Genomic DNA, 19,566 nt, shown 5'->3' on the forward strand with positions numbered 1-19,566 from the left:
TGAGTGACTGAAACCCAACTCAAATCTGGATAACACTGTAAAATCCACTTTCTTTCATGTTTGTCATATCTACTTTACCTGTTCACCTCTAATGTTTACAAGCAAGAAATAATGATTTTTTAGTCTCAAACACTTTCTCCAGCTGGAGAGTCTGAGCCCTGCCTGCCCTCCACACTTCCAGCTTTCTAAAACACAACTATTAAAAAGCAGAAAGTCTGGGAGATTATGTTGCTGGCATTTCTGTAGCAGTGAATAAGCACAGGAGCATCTTTCCAATCTCCTGCAGACAGAGCAGGTTAGGAAGTGTGAATGCAAACACGAAGCCAGCTGTGGAACAGCAGCTCTTGTGTGTGTGGAAGGGGTCACCTGGATGTTGTGACAGTGCTCTGTGCCTGTGAGTGCCCTGCTTTGCCCCTGGGGCTGGGCAGCAGAATGCGGGTGCAGGCATGAGGCACACGAGCACACAGGTTTTGTGTTTCATGTTTTATCTTTGATGTCAAACACAAGTGAAGCTGTTAATGCCACACACTCTGCCAGAAGCCAGTCCTGTCCACCTCCCCTCTCCCATCCCTGTGACCCCACAGGCCAGGACACGGGGTCCTGGCTGTGCTGGGGTGACACACTGCATGTGCAGAGCACATCTCTCTCCACAGCCCACGGAACACAGAGCTGGGATGTGATCCATCATGAACCACAGCAGCGCTGCAAAGGCCCCTCTCAGGTGTGAACATGGTTCAAGTGCTCTATTCTACAAGTACCTGTTCATAAAACATCTTTAAACTGCTGCTGAGCACCCTGATCTGAACCAAGAGTGCTCTATTCTAAAAGTATATATAAAAGTTCATAAAACATCTTTAAACTGCTGCTGAGCACCCTGATCTGAACCAACTGCAGGGAGAGATATTACAGAATATCGACTCCATGTGCTTACATGTCATTACAATTAAAATTTCCTTGAGGTACTTACTTCAAAAGAATGATCAAATGAAAAAAACCCACCCAACCACCAAAACCAAACAGAATTTGGTACAGCAGCAGTTTCAAACAGGACCTGTGAGGTGCTATCCCTTCCCAGCCTCCACTCGGCACAGAGAATTTCACACAGCTTCAAGCGTGAATTAACTCGGCCCTTCCTGCTCATAGGATTTAGGACTGATTTTTGAAATCAAAGTTTAAAAAGTTAAACTTTTCGGCATTTCCTTTTATCTTTGATAATGCCACCCAAAAATAGTTTCTCCTAAATTTTGACAGTTTCTTCTGTAAAGACAAAATGCACATTTTTAGAAAGATCTAAAAACCAGAATATACTTAAATATAAAAAACCTAACTGTATCCGTAACTAAGTCTTCATTTAGTTTAAAAGTTTTGATATTATCTCTTATTATTTATTCTTCAAAGGAGAATAATAATTAGAAAAGTTCTGCAAATTTGCACTAATGAAGCAGAAAAATCTACTATGAAGTAATGAATTTTATTAATCACCATGCAAGCAAATTAGTAAAAAATAGTAAAAATTTAAGTACACCTAGATTTTTTAAAATGGTTTTTATAGGGGTTTATGTTAAATTACTCACAGGGTACTTCAGAGAATTACAGAATGGTTTGGACTGGAAGGGACCTTAGAGAACATCTTGTTCCAACACTCTGCTATGGGCAGGGCCACCTTCCATTACACCAGGCTGCTCATTTCTAAGTCTTGTAACAACTTGAGCTGGGAAGTGTAATTCTGCCACAAACTTGAACTATTATCAAGGAATTTATACTCCCTGAACATGGAACACTTAAATATGCAGCAAAATTACATTGCTGAATCTAAGCAGAAACATGAAGAGTGCTGGCATTGTGTGTGAAAGAAAACCCCAAATCCCTTTTTTGTTTCCATCATTTTTTCGCTTCCTCACATCCAGCAGCTTTCCTTGCTGTGCTCAGGACAGCTCTCTAAATCCAGGGGAAAAAAGGTTTTTTTCCCTTCCTCACATCCAGCAGCTTTTTCCTTGCTGTGCTCAGGACAGCTCTCTAAATCCAGGGGAAAAAAGGACTCCCATAAAAATGCCTTATGCCAGGATGTGTTAACACCATTGCATGAAATAATTGTTCCTTGGGAGATTCTAGACAGTCAATTAACCTCCAATTCACGACTCAAGTGGCAGAGCAGACACTCCATGAATAAAGGGTAGGGGTTCAATTCTCAATTAGGATGAAATTTTTTCCTTAATAGTTTAATCTTGTGGTCAATTAAATCCCTGAACGTTGTATTAATTATTATATGAATTCTGGGCAACTTCTAATTTAAAGGTTAGTTATGGTGTACCACAACTGGACCAGAGTCTAGGGCTTAAATTTTTCCAAAATTTCTACCTCAGGGGTAAAAATCCCCTCTTCTGAAAAAAGACAAGGAAATGTCTTTACATTGTGCTTTCCTAATCTGGAATACTTTAAATTTAGATTTAAAATCCTAATCTGGAATACTTTAAATTCAGATCTAATCTCCCAGATTTTACACCCGAGGTAAGACTGCGTTATGTCACAGATCATTAGAAACCTGTTTATTGCTGCACCACATATTCCTATCACCAGTTATAATAAACAGGGCTTCTAAGCAGACTTTTAAGCATTAATCTCATCTCCAATTTCTGAGCTTTATTCCTATATTGTTGGGCACAGCAGCTTGGAATAGCTTACTTTTCCATCTGTTAGACATATAGAGACTATGGGTTTGTGAAGTACTTTCTTGGTACTCTTTTTGTTAGAATAAAGTCCTGCATTTCCTCGGGGAAGCAAGGGACATATGCTGGTGCTCTATGGTTTCTGAGTTACTGCAGAGATGAATTCCTCTTGGCCAGCTTTCTGTTGAATAGGTGCTGGAATCATATAAAACAGCAACTTGTGAAAAAACCCCCAGTAAAATGGTGAGTTCGCTGGCCAAATCAGTGATCTTTTTTCAACTAATTATTTTTCTTGCTCAAAATGAAGACAGTTTGTCTTTGAAAAGCCTGTCTATCATTAAAAAAGAAAAGTATGGAAAGTTTTTGAAACAACTATAACAGATGTCATAGCAGTTGAAAGTACAATTAGAAAGCACAACGCCGCAGAAATAAAACTTCAAACAAAAGCGGAAAGAGTTCTTTGTGCACATCAATAATTTAGAATGATTTAAGAACTGTTTTATAGATGCAAGTGGAGCTCTTTCTGTCTATATATAAATCGAATGTGGTCTTTATAGGCAAACAAAAAGGGGATACAATCCTTTTAAATTATTTTTAGGATAATTGTTTCCACAGCAAACATCATTATTTATCAGTTTTGAAAAGAAGCCAACTGCCAACATTTGAAATGCACAAACCTTGGCACACAACACAGAAAATGGTAATCTCCCCCCCTTTTCAAAACCAGTTTTGCATTTATTTTACACATTTGTCAAGTTCTTATCTCAAAGTCCATGCCGTTTACCTATTTCTATCAGAAATCATTATATTTTATTTTTAATCACCTTCCCATAGCTAATTTGCTAACTCAGGAAGGGAAACTGTTATTGCTACCAGATGCTGTTACCTTCCTGCTCACTCACATATTCCTATAAATTGATTCAACAGCCTGGAAAACAAGGTTTAATATGTATTATTATGCCTTCTGGATTTCTTCTGTTATAATCTCTTTTTTTAGATAAACAGGCTCATTTTAGTGATGCAAACATTCTAAAGCTACGCCACAGACACTTGCCATAGAAATTCCTTCAGGAGAGTACTGCAGGATGCCGCTGGTCCTTTGCCAGCAGGAATTTCTCTGTAGCTTTATTTCCATGTGCAGACTTCAAGGAAAAAAGAAAACTAGGCAGTTTCATGTATAGAGAGCTTAGATTTTCCTTTTCAGATGAGGAGGAATATCAGGGAATAAATGACAGTCCTTGAGACTGCAAGTTTTCTACAGAGGAAGTGGGAACAGATGTTCTTGTAGGTCATAGACGAGAAACCAGTTCCCCAACAACTTGCACACCCGAATATCAGAACACACTTTCACTGGAGTCAGCCAGGAAAGCCCCAGCCCAGCCACTCTGCTGCACGAAACAGCAAAAATTATAAGAAAAACATTGAGCAAAAAGAACAAACTGCAAAATTTGAGACTTCAGTTCTGCCACTACAATTTTTTAACCCCTATAATCTGTGTAGGTTGGCCCTCGTTGGTGAAAAAAAACCACACTGATTTTTTTGCTAATTTAACAACACCTCTTCCAGAAAGATAATCATATTTTGCAGATACTTGGGACCATTTACCCTCAGCATTTTATGTGACTGATGATATATGAGCTGCTAGTTGTGTAAAATTAAAGCTCCAGCCTGCTCCATACAGTATTTAATATGAGCCATACAGGAAGGGATGTTTACAGAACATTTTCAGGCTGCTGAAAAGTTTTCTTGTGTATTAGAGAGAATTCTTATTGTGAATCAGACCCTAATCTAGAAATACTTGACTCATTTTCTGCTGAGTTTTCCGCACCTCTGTATGGAGAGAAATTAACAATGACCATTCTTGAAACAACAGAACTGTCTCTAAGGAACTTATTAATTAGTTTTTGAATAGTGGTGGATTTCTTTCCTTTTTTTTAAATATCAAAAGCTTTGTACAAAGAAATTATGTCATGATATAATCCTTACTATTGTTATTACTACTGCTGGTGATTTTACAGGAATAGTATGCTTTCCTTGTAATATATCAGTTAAAATAAAATTCAGTATATATAAATATAGATGGTATAGAAATATAAATATACAGAAGTATAAATATAGATCTATGGTTTTATAGAGCAATTCCAACTCTATTTCTGTCTAAATCTTTCCTGCCTCCAGTGCCGAAGGCCATACGACAATAATGACAATAATGACAATAATGTCACAAGTCAAACAGCAGCTCTGCTGACTCCTCCTTTAATAAGTGAATCTCTCCACACTTTTGCCTGGAGGGTGCCATCATTACAGTCAATTTCAAGATTTTCAAACTAACAAAAACCAAGACAACAATAACAAATATGGATTTCTAATCGACAGCAGCTAAAAAGTCCCCAGAGGTTACAGATGTATCAAGAACATGGTATTTTCTGAACAATGCAGATTTTCTGGCCTCTGTGAGTAGGCATGTGTACACACACATCCCATTTTCTGCTCCAGCTCAGCCATCTCCTGGAGATGCTCCATCATTCCACATAAAAAGGCATCTCCCACCACAGCACAAGAGACTGGCCACTGAACTGTCAGTGAAATTTGTACAGCTCTGGATCCCCTTGCTGACAACTCGCTCCTGGAACAGCCATGGGATATGTCAGCAAATTCACACAAGCCAGCTCCAACTATCAAACTACTACAGAGCAGCCCCAGTGACGGGTGAAACAGAAAGATTCAAAACTGCACCATGTTTTATAGATTATAACATCTCGGAATACACCTGGAAGCAGAATTTTATTTATTAAACTGCTTGTTATAGCCTGTCACATCCTGTCAACTCGAAGAAAAATCTGCTTTGGAAACTACTTTCACACTGACTACAAAATAAAAGAAGAAAATAAATCAGTTGGTATTTTGACACCAACATGGAAAGGCCAAGCATGACCAAAGAAGTGTGCTGGGGAATTTTGTATTGGAGCAATCCCTTTTTCTAGTTTGTACTCGTTCGCCTCCAATTTCAGAGCTCACAGCTGTCTCTCCTTCCATCTTTTTATCAATTCTGCTACAAGAATGATATTCATAGCTGGGAATCTTCAGAAGGGACCCACGAGGATCTTCAAATCCAACTCTTCAGTGAATGGCCCATGCAAGGATAAAATCCGCCTTAGAACCTTGGCATTATCAGCACTGGGCTGTAACAAACTGAGCTAATCCAGTTGAAATAAATGGATTGATTACAATTGTGGGCTCCTGCTCTGGTGAACCTCCAAAGTACAGCTGATAATACGAAAAACCCATGGAGAGAACTCTTCATCCCCAGAAACGACTGTGGCTGTGACACACAAATCCCATACACAGTCCAAGTGTTGGAGTGGTGCCTTCTGTCCCAACAATCAAACATGAAATCTCATTTCCTGTAATCTGCAGCCCCAGTGGCTTCTGAGATGAGCACATGGGCCATTATCAGCTCTGTTAATAAGACTACATGTAACTTTATCAAAGGAACTCAACACAATGTCTGGGATGTAATGAAGAACACATTTATTCTGGTTTCATGACTACACATCAAGAATAATCTTTTTCTACTTCCACTCTGAGGTTAGTTCACTATCTTATGCACAGAATCCTTGAATGCTTAGGGTTAGAAGTTCACTAAGGATTTATTATTTGTTATAATGAGGAATAATCTAATGCACTAAGCATTCTAAACCACTTTGGAGATTAACCTTAATGTGCAGTTTTGTCTCAGCCTTGCTGTCCCCAGAAGCCTCTGGGCAGTAAGTACTCCAGAAAAGGGAAGACAAAGCCCTTAATTGCCATCTTAATGTGACTGTTACACAGGAGACAGACACACTTCACAGAGCCATCTTAGATATTCAAGATCAAATTAGAAAAAAAGTCCCTGAGTACACAAAAAATGCTACAAAAAATACCATCCACCAGTGCTGGGTTTGCTCTTGTGACAGCAGGAGCACACACTGCTGTCACAATCATGAGCTCTGCATTCCACTGATCTGGAACATCCAGCTGTGGGCAGCAGGACAAACTCTGGCTCACTGGTAGGAACCCTCAGGAAAGAACTGTGTTTTATGAAGCGCAGCTTCTGTGAATTTCTTGAAGGTCTTCCTCAGTCACAAATACCGCAAAACTTCCAAAGTCACCAATTAACAATTTTTATGACTAATTTGAATTTTTATCTGTATTTTTATCCCCTTCTTCCTCTTTGTGTGCACAGCTGCACACTTGGGCACACAAATGCAGGAGCACAGTGCCCCTGAGCAGGGTTGGTGATCAGGCAGGGGAGGCTGAGCCCCTGCTGGCACATTCCCCAAGATCCCAAGGATTTCTGAATGACAGAAACATTCAGCAACCTCTCAGGACACAGACTGTCCACATCCTACTGCTCATAATGAGGACTGAAGGCAAACTTATTAAATAACTCTTATTAAGACAAACTAATTACAGACATTAAGAATGGCACCGACTGCAGGTCTCAGGTTAATGACTTTGCACCACAGCTAGCACCAAGCAGAGAATCCAGTGGGTCAGGTTTAAGACCAGTGCTAAAGAAAAGATTCCTGGGCCTAATCCAAAAGCTTTCTTAGGTCACTGGGTGAAAATCAACAATTTTTATCCTCTTCTTATGCTTTTCAAATTTGATAAAGCTCAGATGAACTTACATAAAACAATTTACAATACTGGAGGAAAAGTGGGAATGTCCCTGAAGAGACAACTGACTGAAGAGTAACTTCCTGATCTCTCTCTTATTTGCCCATTTTATTCCACAGACTGACATGAATACCTTACTAAAAATTTGTTTCAAAGCTTTTTCAGTAAAGAAAATTTCATTATTTCACCATGTTTATACCGACTCATAATTTGTAGTGTTTAGACAGAGATACATTAAAGTCACTGAAATCTAATAAATTAAACATATTAATAAATTATATATCAGTGCCTTAGCCCATCTGGCAAGATAACTATGAAGTAGGTATTTTACTCATCAGAAAAAGAGCATTCCTAAAAATAATTCTGCAAATAAAGCTCTAATATAAACTGAATGTAAAAGGTGTGACCTTGGAGTACTTCACTAGCATCTCTTGCATAATTGCCTTTACATTTATAAATCTTTCAGCAACGGTTAAGCACACAATCATAACATCATGAGTACAGACACTTCAAAAATTAAAGCTTTACCTTTATGAATTATTTACATTTTGTGAATCTAAGTGTTAATAGAGTTTGCCTTGGTTTTTTGGGTTTGGGTTTTTTTGGATTGAGTGACTGACAGACAATCACATCTACTATTAGGCCACCTTTTTAACAGCTGTCAGCTCATTTGTAGGTTAAATTTATCAACAAAAAAAACACTTGTGGAAAATGGCTCCACCCAGAATAGAGCACTGTGATTCTTATCTTTCAGTGTTCTCTGAGGATAGAAAATGTAAAAATATCTCTGACTTATCCAGGACATTTGCACTGCACATGTCACTCAAGGTTTTGGGGAAAAAAACCCCAAACCTTTAAATTCATGTACTATTGCACCCACTGCTGATGAAACAACCCCAGGGTCTGTGATACACACACTCAGACAGCAGAATGAACATGGTTTTCACTCCTGATTTGGGGAGTTCTTCATGTATTCATGAACACACTTATGAAGAAAACATCTTTTGTGAAGAAAACATCTTCAAGATGCCAGTATTGACACGTCAAACCAGCAGCACAGAGACCCTGTGAGGTGCTGGCACCTCCTGCACACTTTGCACAGCCACCGTGTGGTTCAGCTTCGTGCTCCCTGTTCTCCTTCTCCTTCCTTCCCTTTTCCATCTGGATGCTTTCAGATTAATAGCTGGGAAAGTCCCCTCTCTGGAGCACAGCCCCCACCAGCCTGTTGCTGTTTCAGGTGTTCTGCACCTGCTCATTCTCCTCCCCTCACATCCTGAGTAGCCTGCTCCTTTGGCAGTGATTAATTTAAACAGCATAAACCCTCTTTTCTGCTAATGAAATCCAATAAATAAATATGGTTATTCTTTCATTACCGTGGTCTCTGGCCATCTGAAAATATTTCACTCAGCGGACAGAAATGATGCAAAATCCCCCTTTCCTTGAAGCAATAAAGGAGAAGGTGTTCTTTAATAAACTGGAAGGCAGAGCTGCCAGGTGCAGAGTTTGGACACTACCATGTGCAGGGCCATGGGACACAGTCCCAGAGCTTGTATTTGGGCTCTGGAGGTGCAGGATGGGCTGGAGGAGGGAGCACTGTCCCCAGGGAGCTCTGGGAGTGCAGGGCAGGCCACTTCTCAGCAAAAATCTTATTTATTTGTACTCATAGACTTACCCCATAAACAGTGGCTAAGTCTGACAATACGGTCATTAATAGAATTTTCCTACAATATTTTCCTCTGCTTTGCACCCCAAACCCCATGTGAACATGCTGTCCATATCTGGATAACAACCAGCAGCACGAGCTGGGGGAAAAGCCTTCCAAAAGACCAAGTTTTGGTCAAACTGTTCCCACTGAAGACATCCTGTACATCCCCACTGATCTCACTGTGGCAAGAGCTGGGCCAGTGCCTTTTATTGCTCCAGCCTGTGTGAGGAGTTTGAAATATTTCTTGTCATGCAGTCAAACAGAATAATTGTACCAGCATCTAAATCCGGCTGGAAGGCACGGCCAAATTCTTTTCTGGCTCATTTCACCTTCCTAATGCCAGAATTCATATGGAGCTTTCTGTAAAGCCCATACAGGGCTGTGTCAAACACAATCCTACCCCACACAATGGAGACTTTTTCCAGGATATGTATTGAAGCAGATGAATTTAAAGTGTAGTTTCTGAGAGTAATTGTGCAGGTAAAATGTGGGCTGTGTTCTACAGGGGGTTTTGTAACTGTTTCCTTGCACTAGTGATTTCAAAATAAAGTGCAGATTACTCTTGATATGGTTTTCACTCAGAAATAGATTCGCAGGCAAAATGCTGGTGTAACATGCCAGAAAAAGGCATTTGACAAAAATATAGTACTGCATGTAATCCATGCAGTAAAAACAATTTTAGATATATATAAAAAGACCCCAAACCATGCAGACTTCCAAAGATGTTTGACTTTGTTGCCCTCTAATGTTAAATCTGACCATTTATTTCCTCTAAAAGGATGATGAAAAGAAGCAGAGTAATTGAGATTTAATGGCATTTCTCCTTCAAAAAGCTCACAGGTATGGCTGTAACTGGGCTCTAAATGCTATGCAATGAGACAACCACCAATTCTGGAAATTTTGCCCCACCAACACATGCAAACAAATCACAGGAATTGCAACAACCTCATATTAACTGTCTTTTAAAGAAGCACTGTTGTGAAGCCATGTTCTCCTCAGCCCTAATTACCTTGAAATTACTTTGATGAGAACAAAGTGGCACATTTTCGTCTGTTGCTGAGATCACTTAAAATGGGATATGGAAAACAAAACCTATGTATCCTGAGGGATATTTTGTCTATAATCATTACAATAACTTTATTCATTTTTTTTAATGCTAAGATTTCAATAAACAGTACTCCTGATAAATTTGAGTTCCTTAATTTTCAATTGTTGCTATGTTAATTGTTGTAGAGAGCTCAGCTTTGTGAAGTTATGTCAAGGTGTATAACACAAAAACATGTTCAATATATGCCTTCAATAATTTCTTTGTTGTTTGGAACTTCCAACTTACAGCAAAGCTGGCATTTTATGGCCTGCAGAGCTATAAATCATTTTTAAAATCATGATGATATTACTCAAAACAGATGTGAAAACATATGTTTGCCACGGTTGTATAAACCGCTTACTTGTCATACTTAATAAATGTTGATACTTTTATTTTAACTACATTCCTTCTTAATAACTTTGAAAATCTTTTCCATGGTGAATATATTTTGCCTTGGTAAGAGCAATGGCAGGTTTGGAAAAACAAAGCTTGCTCTGTATACAAATTACATGGATGTTTTCTGCAGGGCAAGGCAGCACAGATCCCACTCCTCACACTGTCCACACCTGACTCTAAACCACTCAACATAACTGTGGCCAAAATAATTACACAGGAGAAAACAATAACAGTGTTAGGAACAAAGAATCTGCACAGGAGTGGGACAAATTATTGAGGACTAACCCCAGTGGTTCCTACAGAAAGTGCAGTACAGGTCTGTCCCACTGATTAATGCAAAATCAGCTTGGAATCCTGGACATAAAGGTTGGTGCCTTTACAATTTCTGTATTAGTCCCACTTAATGCCATCAAAAGGTTCTGGTTCTGGAGCCGTGGGATGACTTGAAAAATCTCAGCTGTATATCACAAAAAAATATAAATTTCTCATCCTCATATTTTCTGAGAAAAAACTTAATATCTGCAGACTGAGCAGAAAAGCAAAAACTTTGTTCTGTCTCTAAAACAGTATTTTAAAATGTCTCATGATTTCAAAGCATTTTTTTCTGATGCAGGTGGATCTCTGCACACTAAATTAATTCTAAAAACATCCCCTAAGTGCATGCAGAACTAACACATGTATAAAGACGTATTTCCCAGTACTTAATCAATTAAAGAACTTATGCAAAAATGTAGACTAGAATAAACCTACACAACTTTAATCTTAAGGAGAATTATGGCACACAAACTGCTAGCATCAGATCTTTGTGATTTCATCCATGTTAAAAGGAATGATCACAGGAGCCTGGGAATTGGGTTCACAGGTGCCTGGGAATTGGGTTCACAGGTGGTGGAGGTTCAATTATTTTCGCTTTGGGGATTTCTGAATTATTTTTTCAGATTTTTAAACTGTACCTTCCTTCATCCATCCTGAGTGACAGAACTGCTACTACCAAGAAGTACATGATTTGCATCTTTGAACCCCACAGGATACTGAATTGTTTCACTGAAAAATTACTGAACATGTGGCAAGAAACCATGTACAGTTCAACAGAATTATAATCAACTACACTTTCAGGCTCAGATTAAATACTCACTATGCAATTACTACAGAAATGTAATTTTTAAATCTTAGGAGTGAAGGTATGGCTGGTAACTTTCTGTAAATGTCAACAGGAGTCAAGAGGGAAGGATTTAAGAAGGATGATCCAGACATAAAATTACCTCAGAATGGCACAGAAGGGCTCTTTTGGGGTTCATGAGGAAAGTGCTTAAATGTCCAGAAAAACCAGTGAATAGAAAACAGCTTCTGTCTTCAAGGAGAGTTGAGTACAGAAATACAAAATATAAGGAGGAAGTTTCAGGCTCTTCCTACTCATGACTGGATCAGCCACAGACCTCTAAGCTGATTGAAAAAACCCTGACACTGCTCAAATAATTTTATATAACTCTGGAACCACAGGGCATGGAGGGAGGGCTCCAAATTCTCTTCTGAGTAGCCTATAAAATTGTCTATGGCTGCATTTTAGTTTTCTCTGAAAAATACATTAAAATCACCTCAACTAAAATATGAATCAGTTTGTGCTTTCAATTATTATGATGAATATAAATATTATCAGTAGACTTAAAAGTACATTTAGCTTATGTTGTCTCTTCCTTCTCTTTCTTTGCCTTCACATCTTTTTCACTCAAAAACCTCACTAAACCCCTCAACATCTCTTTGCAGTATTTTTCCAGAAAAAATCCCTGAGTATTCACCTCTTGCAGCACCCAAGAACCTCTGCAAGGTGAGCCCAGCAGAGGAAGCATTTCCCTGCCTACAGGAGAATCCCCCCAGACCAAACATCACCTCTTCCCTTGCTGCCCCTCGCTGGTGAGACAATATAAAATTATATTGTTCACCCAGAGCATCAGAGGAGTCTGCACACACATCCCCTGGAGGTAAACAAACAACAGCACATGACTGATCAAATATTTGCTTGGAACTTCATAAATAATTGAGCCAAAAGACCTGCAAAATATTACCCTTATGCTATATAAACACAGAGAAGCAAAGTTCTCATTGCTTACACTTCCATGTGAGTTCACTGGATACATTATTCATTGCAATTAAGCACTTAGTTCTCTTAAATTAGTAATATAATGTCATTGCATATGCAGAACATGAGAAAAAGGAATAAAACACATAATAAGTGCAATTAAATGCCTGAGATGGAAGACAGGCTGTGATTTTACCTTTCTCCTTTTGTATTTTTTTTAGGCTGGTCCCAGTTTCTTGGTCAATGAGTTCTCCTTCCCTGCTGTTGGTCAGCATTGCTAAAAAAATCAGAGGGCACAGTTATATAACACTGTCAGTAAAAAAAAAGTTAAGAGAAAATAAAATATTAAATTATATTTCCTCTTGGTTGATATTTTCATATTTTAACTCTTAGAGCCAAATAAATTATGCAGTAAAAGCTAATCTGCTCAAGTTTATTAGACAAGGATACCAAGACAGAACACAAATTACTACTGAGATGAATGTGATTTCTTATGAAATGTTCAAATTAATTAATTATGGGAAAAGTACTTCCCAAAAACCATTTTGGGGAAAAATACATTTAAGGATTTAAGTATTAGTAATTATCTATAAAGCAGTAAGCTTAATAAAAACCACAGACTGCCAGATCATAGCCCAAATTGATTGGTGACAGCAAAACATCCCCCAAACATTTCAGTGCTGAAGGGAATTCTTTACTTAACATCTGCAGTTTATGACTTCAGAATGCCTCTTTCTTTGTTCTTACTTGATGAAAACATTTCCTTTTCTGCAATCCACCAATTACGGACTTCACAGTTATTCCAGGGAGGACACTTGTTACAAATTTCATTACCATGTTTTAGGGAGAGCTTTTTTTTATAATTGCAAAAGTAAAAATCACTCTGTTTCTGACAATGAAAAATATTTATTTGTATCTTTACAACAGCTAGTACCAGATCTCTGCATAAGACATCAAGATTCTCTTTTCCCTGCTGCTAGAGGAAGTTAAAAGTTTCTTGTCCTGTTATTTCCAGCCTTATTTTACACAGGAAAAAGATGAGGGGAATTACTCCACAGTCTCTGCCCTGTGTGTGCAAAGATTTAGGCAAGAATCCAGATTCTATCCACTGTGCTGGGCAGTGCTGTGGTGCTGCTGCAAGGACCGGGGTCAGAACTGCAAAATCCCAGGGGCAGGTTGTGCATGGGAGGATTCTCCAGTGACTCACCCGAGTGCACGGCTTTTGTGGTTTAAATCTGGCTCAGCAATGCCTCCACGGGCTCCAGGCCATGAGGAGACGGCAGTGTTGACACACACTGACGTGAGGAGATGTTAATTGACTTGCCCTAGATCCCTCTTGGAAGCACCAAGAATAGGATCTAAACTTCCTCTAGATGGAATTAGCATTTTAATCGATAGCGCACAGGCTGTGAAAGCTGCAGTGGAGGGACCAAAAAAGCCAGAAAGGCCTCAGCCTCGGGGTGATGAAGAAATGTGGGGGCACAAGGAGGTTTTTGTAACAAAAAAGCCATCATATAATCTGTGACTTTCCTCACACGTGTGAAGAAAAAGATACCTTGCTCTTTTTCAACAGCAGGTGCCTTGAACAGCACTTCCCTCCTCAAGGATGCTAAGGGAGCTGGTTGGACCTGGGAAGGTAGAAGGTGATCCCTCTGTGCAGGGATACTGGCACAGGAGGAAGCCAAAAGGAGGGGCTGGGCTCTGCTGCGTGATGAACTTCACAGAATTCACAGAATGACAGGTTGGGAGAGACCTTAAAGATCATCGAGTCCAACCCATGCCCTAACACCTCAACTAAACCGCGGCACTGACTGTCACATCCAGTCTTGTTTTAAACACACCCAGGGATGGTGACTCAACCACCTTTCCAGGCAGCATTCCAGAACTTTATCACCCTTTCTGTAAAAAACTCCTTCCTAACATCCAGCCTACATTTCCCTTGAGGCAGTTGAGACTGTGTTTAAGTTGAACCAAAAAACCACAGGGATGAACTTCCCGCGCGTTCCGCAGCACGCGAGCGTTCCCCCGAGCGAGGAGCCCTGAGGGCAGCGCGGCCGCGGCACTGACCGATCCTGTCGGGGGTGGTGTCCAGCTGGGACGGGGAGCTGGACACGCTGCTGCTGGGGTGGGAGGACGCGTGGCTGCCGGGCCGCTGGCTGTCCTCCAGGGACGGCGCCGGGGAAGGGCTGTCCTGGATCCTCTCCTGCAAACAGAAGCAAAGCAAAGCTGGGCCCTTTCATCCACGGGCTTCACCGAGGGTCAGAATGAAAAAGTGAGGTTGGCTTAAAAGTAATGGTAACAAATGGTGTTGCTGAGGTACACAGAGAGCAGAACTCGTGTCTAAGAGCAGTGTAGTCATCTACAGCCAAAACCAACACAGGCTTCTACAAACAACTTAGTTGATCATTTGCCACCTTTTTCTTGCTGGCAACTTTTTATGTTCTAAGTTTTTCACACATAGGAACATATAGAATATGCTTTCATGTTGCTTTCACAAACTACTTTTAATCTACAGGTAGTAAGACTGCCATATATGAGTCACATTTCAAATAAACAGTTCACAGTTGGACTGAACTGTCGTTAAATGCAGTCAAATTTGTAATTAGAATCTGTACTTGTGAATTTGTAACTAGAATCTGTACCTGAATAAATTACATCAGTATCTTTTCAGGGTAGCACCTGGACAAATGACAAAAGCTGTGGCTCTGGTACAAACTTCCCTCTTGCATGAAAAGCACCAGTGGTTAACCAAAACAAGAGTCTGCTCACAAAATGTCACATTTATATTTGCACAAGAAACTTTGATTTTAACCTCTAATTTAAATCTATATAGTAGTTGAGGTAAGGAGGGAAAAAAAGGGTAAGAAATATTAAAAAAAAAAATTAAAAAGGCAAAATTAAATTCTGCCTTTCTGTGTATCTATAATTGCAAGTTGCCTGAAGATGCCATGGAATTTTCATCAGTAAAAATCTTTAGGAACAGGTCAGACAAACAAGGCCTAAGTAAAAATTCATCCTTAAGACAAGAGATTGTGAGGCCACTTGAGATCCTTCCAGCCCAGTATTTCTACACACATACTTTTAATCAAAAATTTCAGTGCCCTTCATTGCTGTTCCCAGAATCAACAGAAAATGAGAATCTTCTGAAAGGGAAAATCAGGGCCTGAGTTACTAGACATATTTTTCTCCTCAAGTGCCTTCTATGTTTTAAAACCCCTATCCAAGTCCTTGAAGGTGTAATTCCAAGGGAGAGACACTAATGAGGAAAAATGGTTGAATTTACAGAACTCCAGAAACTGAACCTCTGGAGCTGCCCTCATCCCTGGCAATCAGCTGCTTCCTGTGCAAACCCAGAAATGAAACCTAACTTCTTTTTTTTTAAAAAAAGAGATTCTCTTGCGTCCACCTCACTAAAAATCACAACTACAGTTCATCTGGGAAAGTTCTCTCAAAGGAACTTGCAATCTTTCCTCCTTTCTAACCTATTCTGAAGATGTTTCATTAGGAATATTCACTCTGGCTCCTTGGTAGCAATTTACTGTGTACTCTGGAAAATAAACTTAGAAGCATCTGAAGTTTTTATGCAGTTTTCTAGGTGGAAGCCTGAATTAATAATGCAGCTTTGGGAAGCACATGGTGGTTCCTAGAAGTTTTTCCATTTTAAATCCCTGATATAAAAGCTGCTCTTTGGATTTATCAGGGCAATTCATTAATTACACTGCCAGCAAGATCAACAAGAGTATTCTGTTACCCATTAAAACCATCCCTCTAAGCCACACTCCTCTTTGTATTTACAGATACTTCTGAGGGTTATGCAAAGGGAACAGGAGATTGGATCCTCCTCAGAGCACGGGATGGCATTTCCCTACTCCAGCCACACCAGCTGAGAATGTGGCACTGGCCGTGGTTTTAATGGGATTGTTATTGTACATTAAATAACAACCCAGCCCCAAAGCCATGTAACAGATGTGTATCTATTACATAGCTGTTAATCCTCAATGGATCAGTTTCACTAATTATCTGTTATTTAATGAATGTACAGTAACTAACAGATCTGAAAGGGAGACTTTTAATGCTAATATTTCACAGATATGAGTCTATTATGTTGATCCACAAGTTTTTATAATTTTGAAAACTGAATGGTTTTACACAAATTCGTTTTCAATTTTGTCAGAGAAAAAATAGTCCAAGTCACTGAGCTTAAAGTCTCCTGTGTTCTCTTCCTTTTGGCCTCAAGGGTTTGGAGGCGGTCCAAGTCACTGAGCTTAAAGTGTTCTCCTGTGTTCTCTTCCTTTTGGCCTCAAGGGTTTGGAGGCTGCTGAGATGAACAGATGAGTAAAAGGGAGCTGGGACTTTGTGGATGTGCTGCTTACTGAGTTGCTTTTGAAAGCCACATTTTTACCCCAAAAAGTACTGTCCTAAATAACAAACCATACACAGGCAATCCTGAGTGGATAAATCCTGTGTGTTTTTTACCTTTGTGCAAATAATAGCTTCCAAATAGGTTCCTGCTAACAGGTTACAACACTGACTGCAATTTCATTTGCATGGATTTCAGTTTTAACAGTCCTCTTTGGCACTATTTCCTCTCTTTTAACCACAAAGAGCACTCAATTTACAATTAAGATATCATTTTGAAATGATTAATTTTACAGAAGAGTGCGTAGTTTAAGTAAATTTCATTGTCTACTGCAACCATGAAAATGAATAGCCAAGGAGAGGACATGCCAACTGTTCTGCAAAAAAACCCTATGAACAAATATGACTAGGAATTAACACTTAGATATCACACAAACAGCCATATATGTCATCTTAAATGGGAGTTATTTGAGTAATTCAAAAGCTGATGATTTGGAAAAGCAAAGTATTTCAGCTCCTTCTGGTAACTGCATTTCCCATTGTCTCTCACTATGAAATAATCTCTGCTTGAAGTAATTTGCCTTCAGACTCAGGGTCTTGGTTTGAAATCTTCAGGCAGATGCACAAGTGTCAAATAAAAATGTCCTTCTTAATCACACACTGAGTCACTTTCTAAGAGAATGAGTTGATTATTTCATCTAATGTCTTACCAGTTACCCAATGTACAGGCACAGGGACTGCAGAGTTTTCCCTATAAGCAACAAAGGAGCTGAAATTCCCTCTGTATCATATATGCTCCAAATGAGGATGGAGTATCACCATGTGAGGCTGCATATGGATCGAGAAATTGTCCATTTCTAAATGTTTTTGTGTAAATGTGCTGAATTTCCCCTCCTATAATGAATAATGCTACGAGCAGACTCTTCTTTTGCTGGTAAACAGATCCATTTTTCAGTCCTGTAATCAGTATGCATCTATTTAGCTACTTAACAGCAATGTGCTCTGGTTCATTAGGTAGCTACTGTTGTGTCTCAGCCTAGTTAAAATTTCACAGCAAGTTAATCTATTTTATTACAAATGAGAACACAAGTGATAATGTCCTCACCATTTTCCAAACACAGGGTTAACAGTATTTGTAACAAATCAATGAGGGCATTTAAATAGGAAAATTGCAAATCTAAAATCTTAACATTTTGTTTTACACATTGATGGCTTCATTTGATTTGTCATCTATGTATTTTATAACCCCATTACTTTTCATATATTTTTCCACCCCTGAAAATGGCTCAGTTCCCCCTGCACCCTGCAGGGCAGTCTGGTCACACACTAGGTAAACTCACAGTAATAAAGAAACATTCCTAAGTAAAGTAATATTTTCCCCATTTATATTTATTCCTATTCGTAAATTTGCAAGATTAATATTCCAGGTTATAATTGAATGAATTATACATAAGGGTTCTACAGACTGTGAGAATTTTATGAAAAATGAAAACATTTCTCAAGATCTCACCTATTTATCGACCTACAGTACCTACTTTATCTCATCTTTTTTCTTTCCTTTACAGAGCTGTAACATAAATTCTCAAAAAGGACTTTTCCAGTATTTAATCCTCCTGAAGGGTAATATATTTGTCTCACTAAAAATCAGTGTCCTTCTCTGCCTCAGGAAATGCAGCTACAAAGCTTGACATTGTTGATTTTAGTTGTGATTTAGCTTAATGGCACTGAAGTCATGAACTCACCCAATTTCCAGACAGATCCTTGATTTCAGCTCAATATCCCTCTTCTCTCCCCTGTGAGGGAGTATTCCACACCAATAATAGCAAATACTACACAGTAGTTTTATTTGAAATATATATGAACACCTTACCTATTTTTGACATAATCATCTTGACCTTAATTCCTTAGCTCTGCTTTTTTATAGTATTGATCTTCCTTTTATGTCAAGAGTTTAGAGAAATGACACTGCTGGATTTTCCTTTTTATTTTTCTTTATTCTTAGTTGTAATGTAGTTGTAATTACTCTTCCAAATGTTAATCTATTAATGAGTTCCTAGAGGATTTAGTGGCATTTCACTGCTGACAAGCAGGTTTTGGAAGTTTATCTGAGTCCTGGATGTTTTATTCACACATTTATCTTCATATTTCATATTTAATTGAGGTGCTGCTGCTCTACTCTACAGGGCTCTGCAATGGCTGGAATTCACCCTATCTAATGAAATGGAAAGGAAGGTGAAATGGAGATTCTACCGGTTTTAGGCCTAGATTAGAGTTTTCAAGAGTTGTAAGAAAGATTTCTGATGTTGACCATGATGGAAAAACAAGAGGAACTTGCAGAAAAAAATCCCAGCACTGACTTGCACAGTGGGATGTTCATTATGCCACACCTCAACCTCCCACTGGTTGCAAGATCTCCATTCATATTCTCAAAATGGACTACACAGAAATAAAAAAAAAACCAAAAAAAACCAACAGAAACCAGATCTTGACTCCCTGGAAGGGTTGTGGAGCCAGGCAGAGTCTGCCTGCATACTTCCCCACCTACAGCCCCAATTCCCTGCTGAGCTACCTCTGCTCCTGCCTCCCTGGCTGAATCCCATCCTCAGTGAGTGAGAAG

At 39.1% G+C, this 19,566-nt stretch overlaps 1 protein-coding gene across 6 annotated transcripts in view; it reads right to left on the reverse strand.

Annotated features, from left to right (window-relative positions):
- DACH2 (dachshund family transcription factor 2) overlaps positions 1–19,566 on the reverse strand; it is a 245,268-nt gene that overhangs the window by 30,827 nt on the left and 194,875 nt on the right. For all 6 annotated transcript variants that reach the window (XM_039722672.1, XM_039722669.1, XM_039722673.1 and 3 more), the window contains exons 6-7: positions 14,658–14,793; positions 12,787–12,867 (exon numbers count right to left, since the gene is read on the reverse strand). In XM_039722672.1, coding sequence (XP_039578606.1) covers positions 12,787–12,867; positions 14,658–14,793 — 217 coding nt within the window. The remainder of the gene's footprint in view (positions 1–12,786; positions 12,868–14,657; positions 14,794–19,566) is intronic.

The sequence above is a fragment of the Passer montanus genome, unplaced genomic scaffold, assembly GCF_014805655.1.
Source record: "Passer montanus isolate IOZ18808 unplaced genomic scaffold, ASM1480565v1 scaffold49, whole genome shotgun sequence".
Classification (NCBI taxonomy): Eukaryota; Metazoa; Chordata; class Aves; order Passeriformes; family Passeridae; genus Passer; species Passer montanus.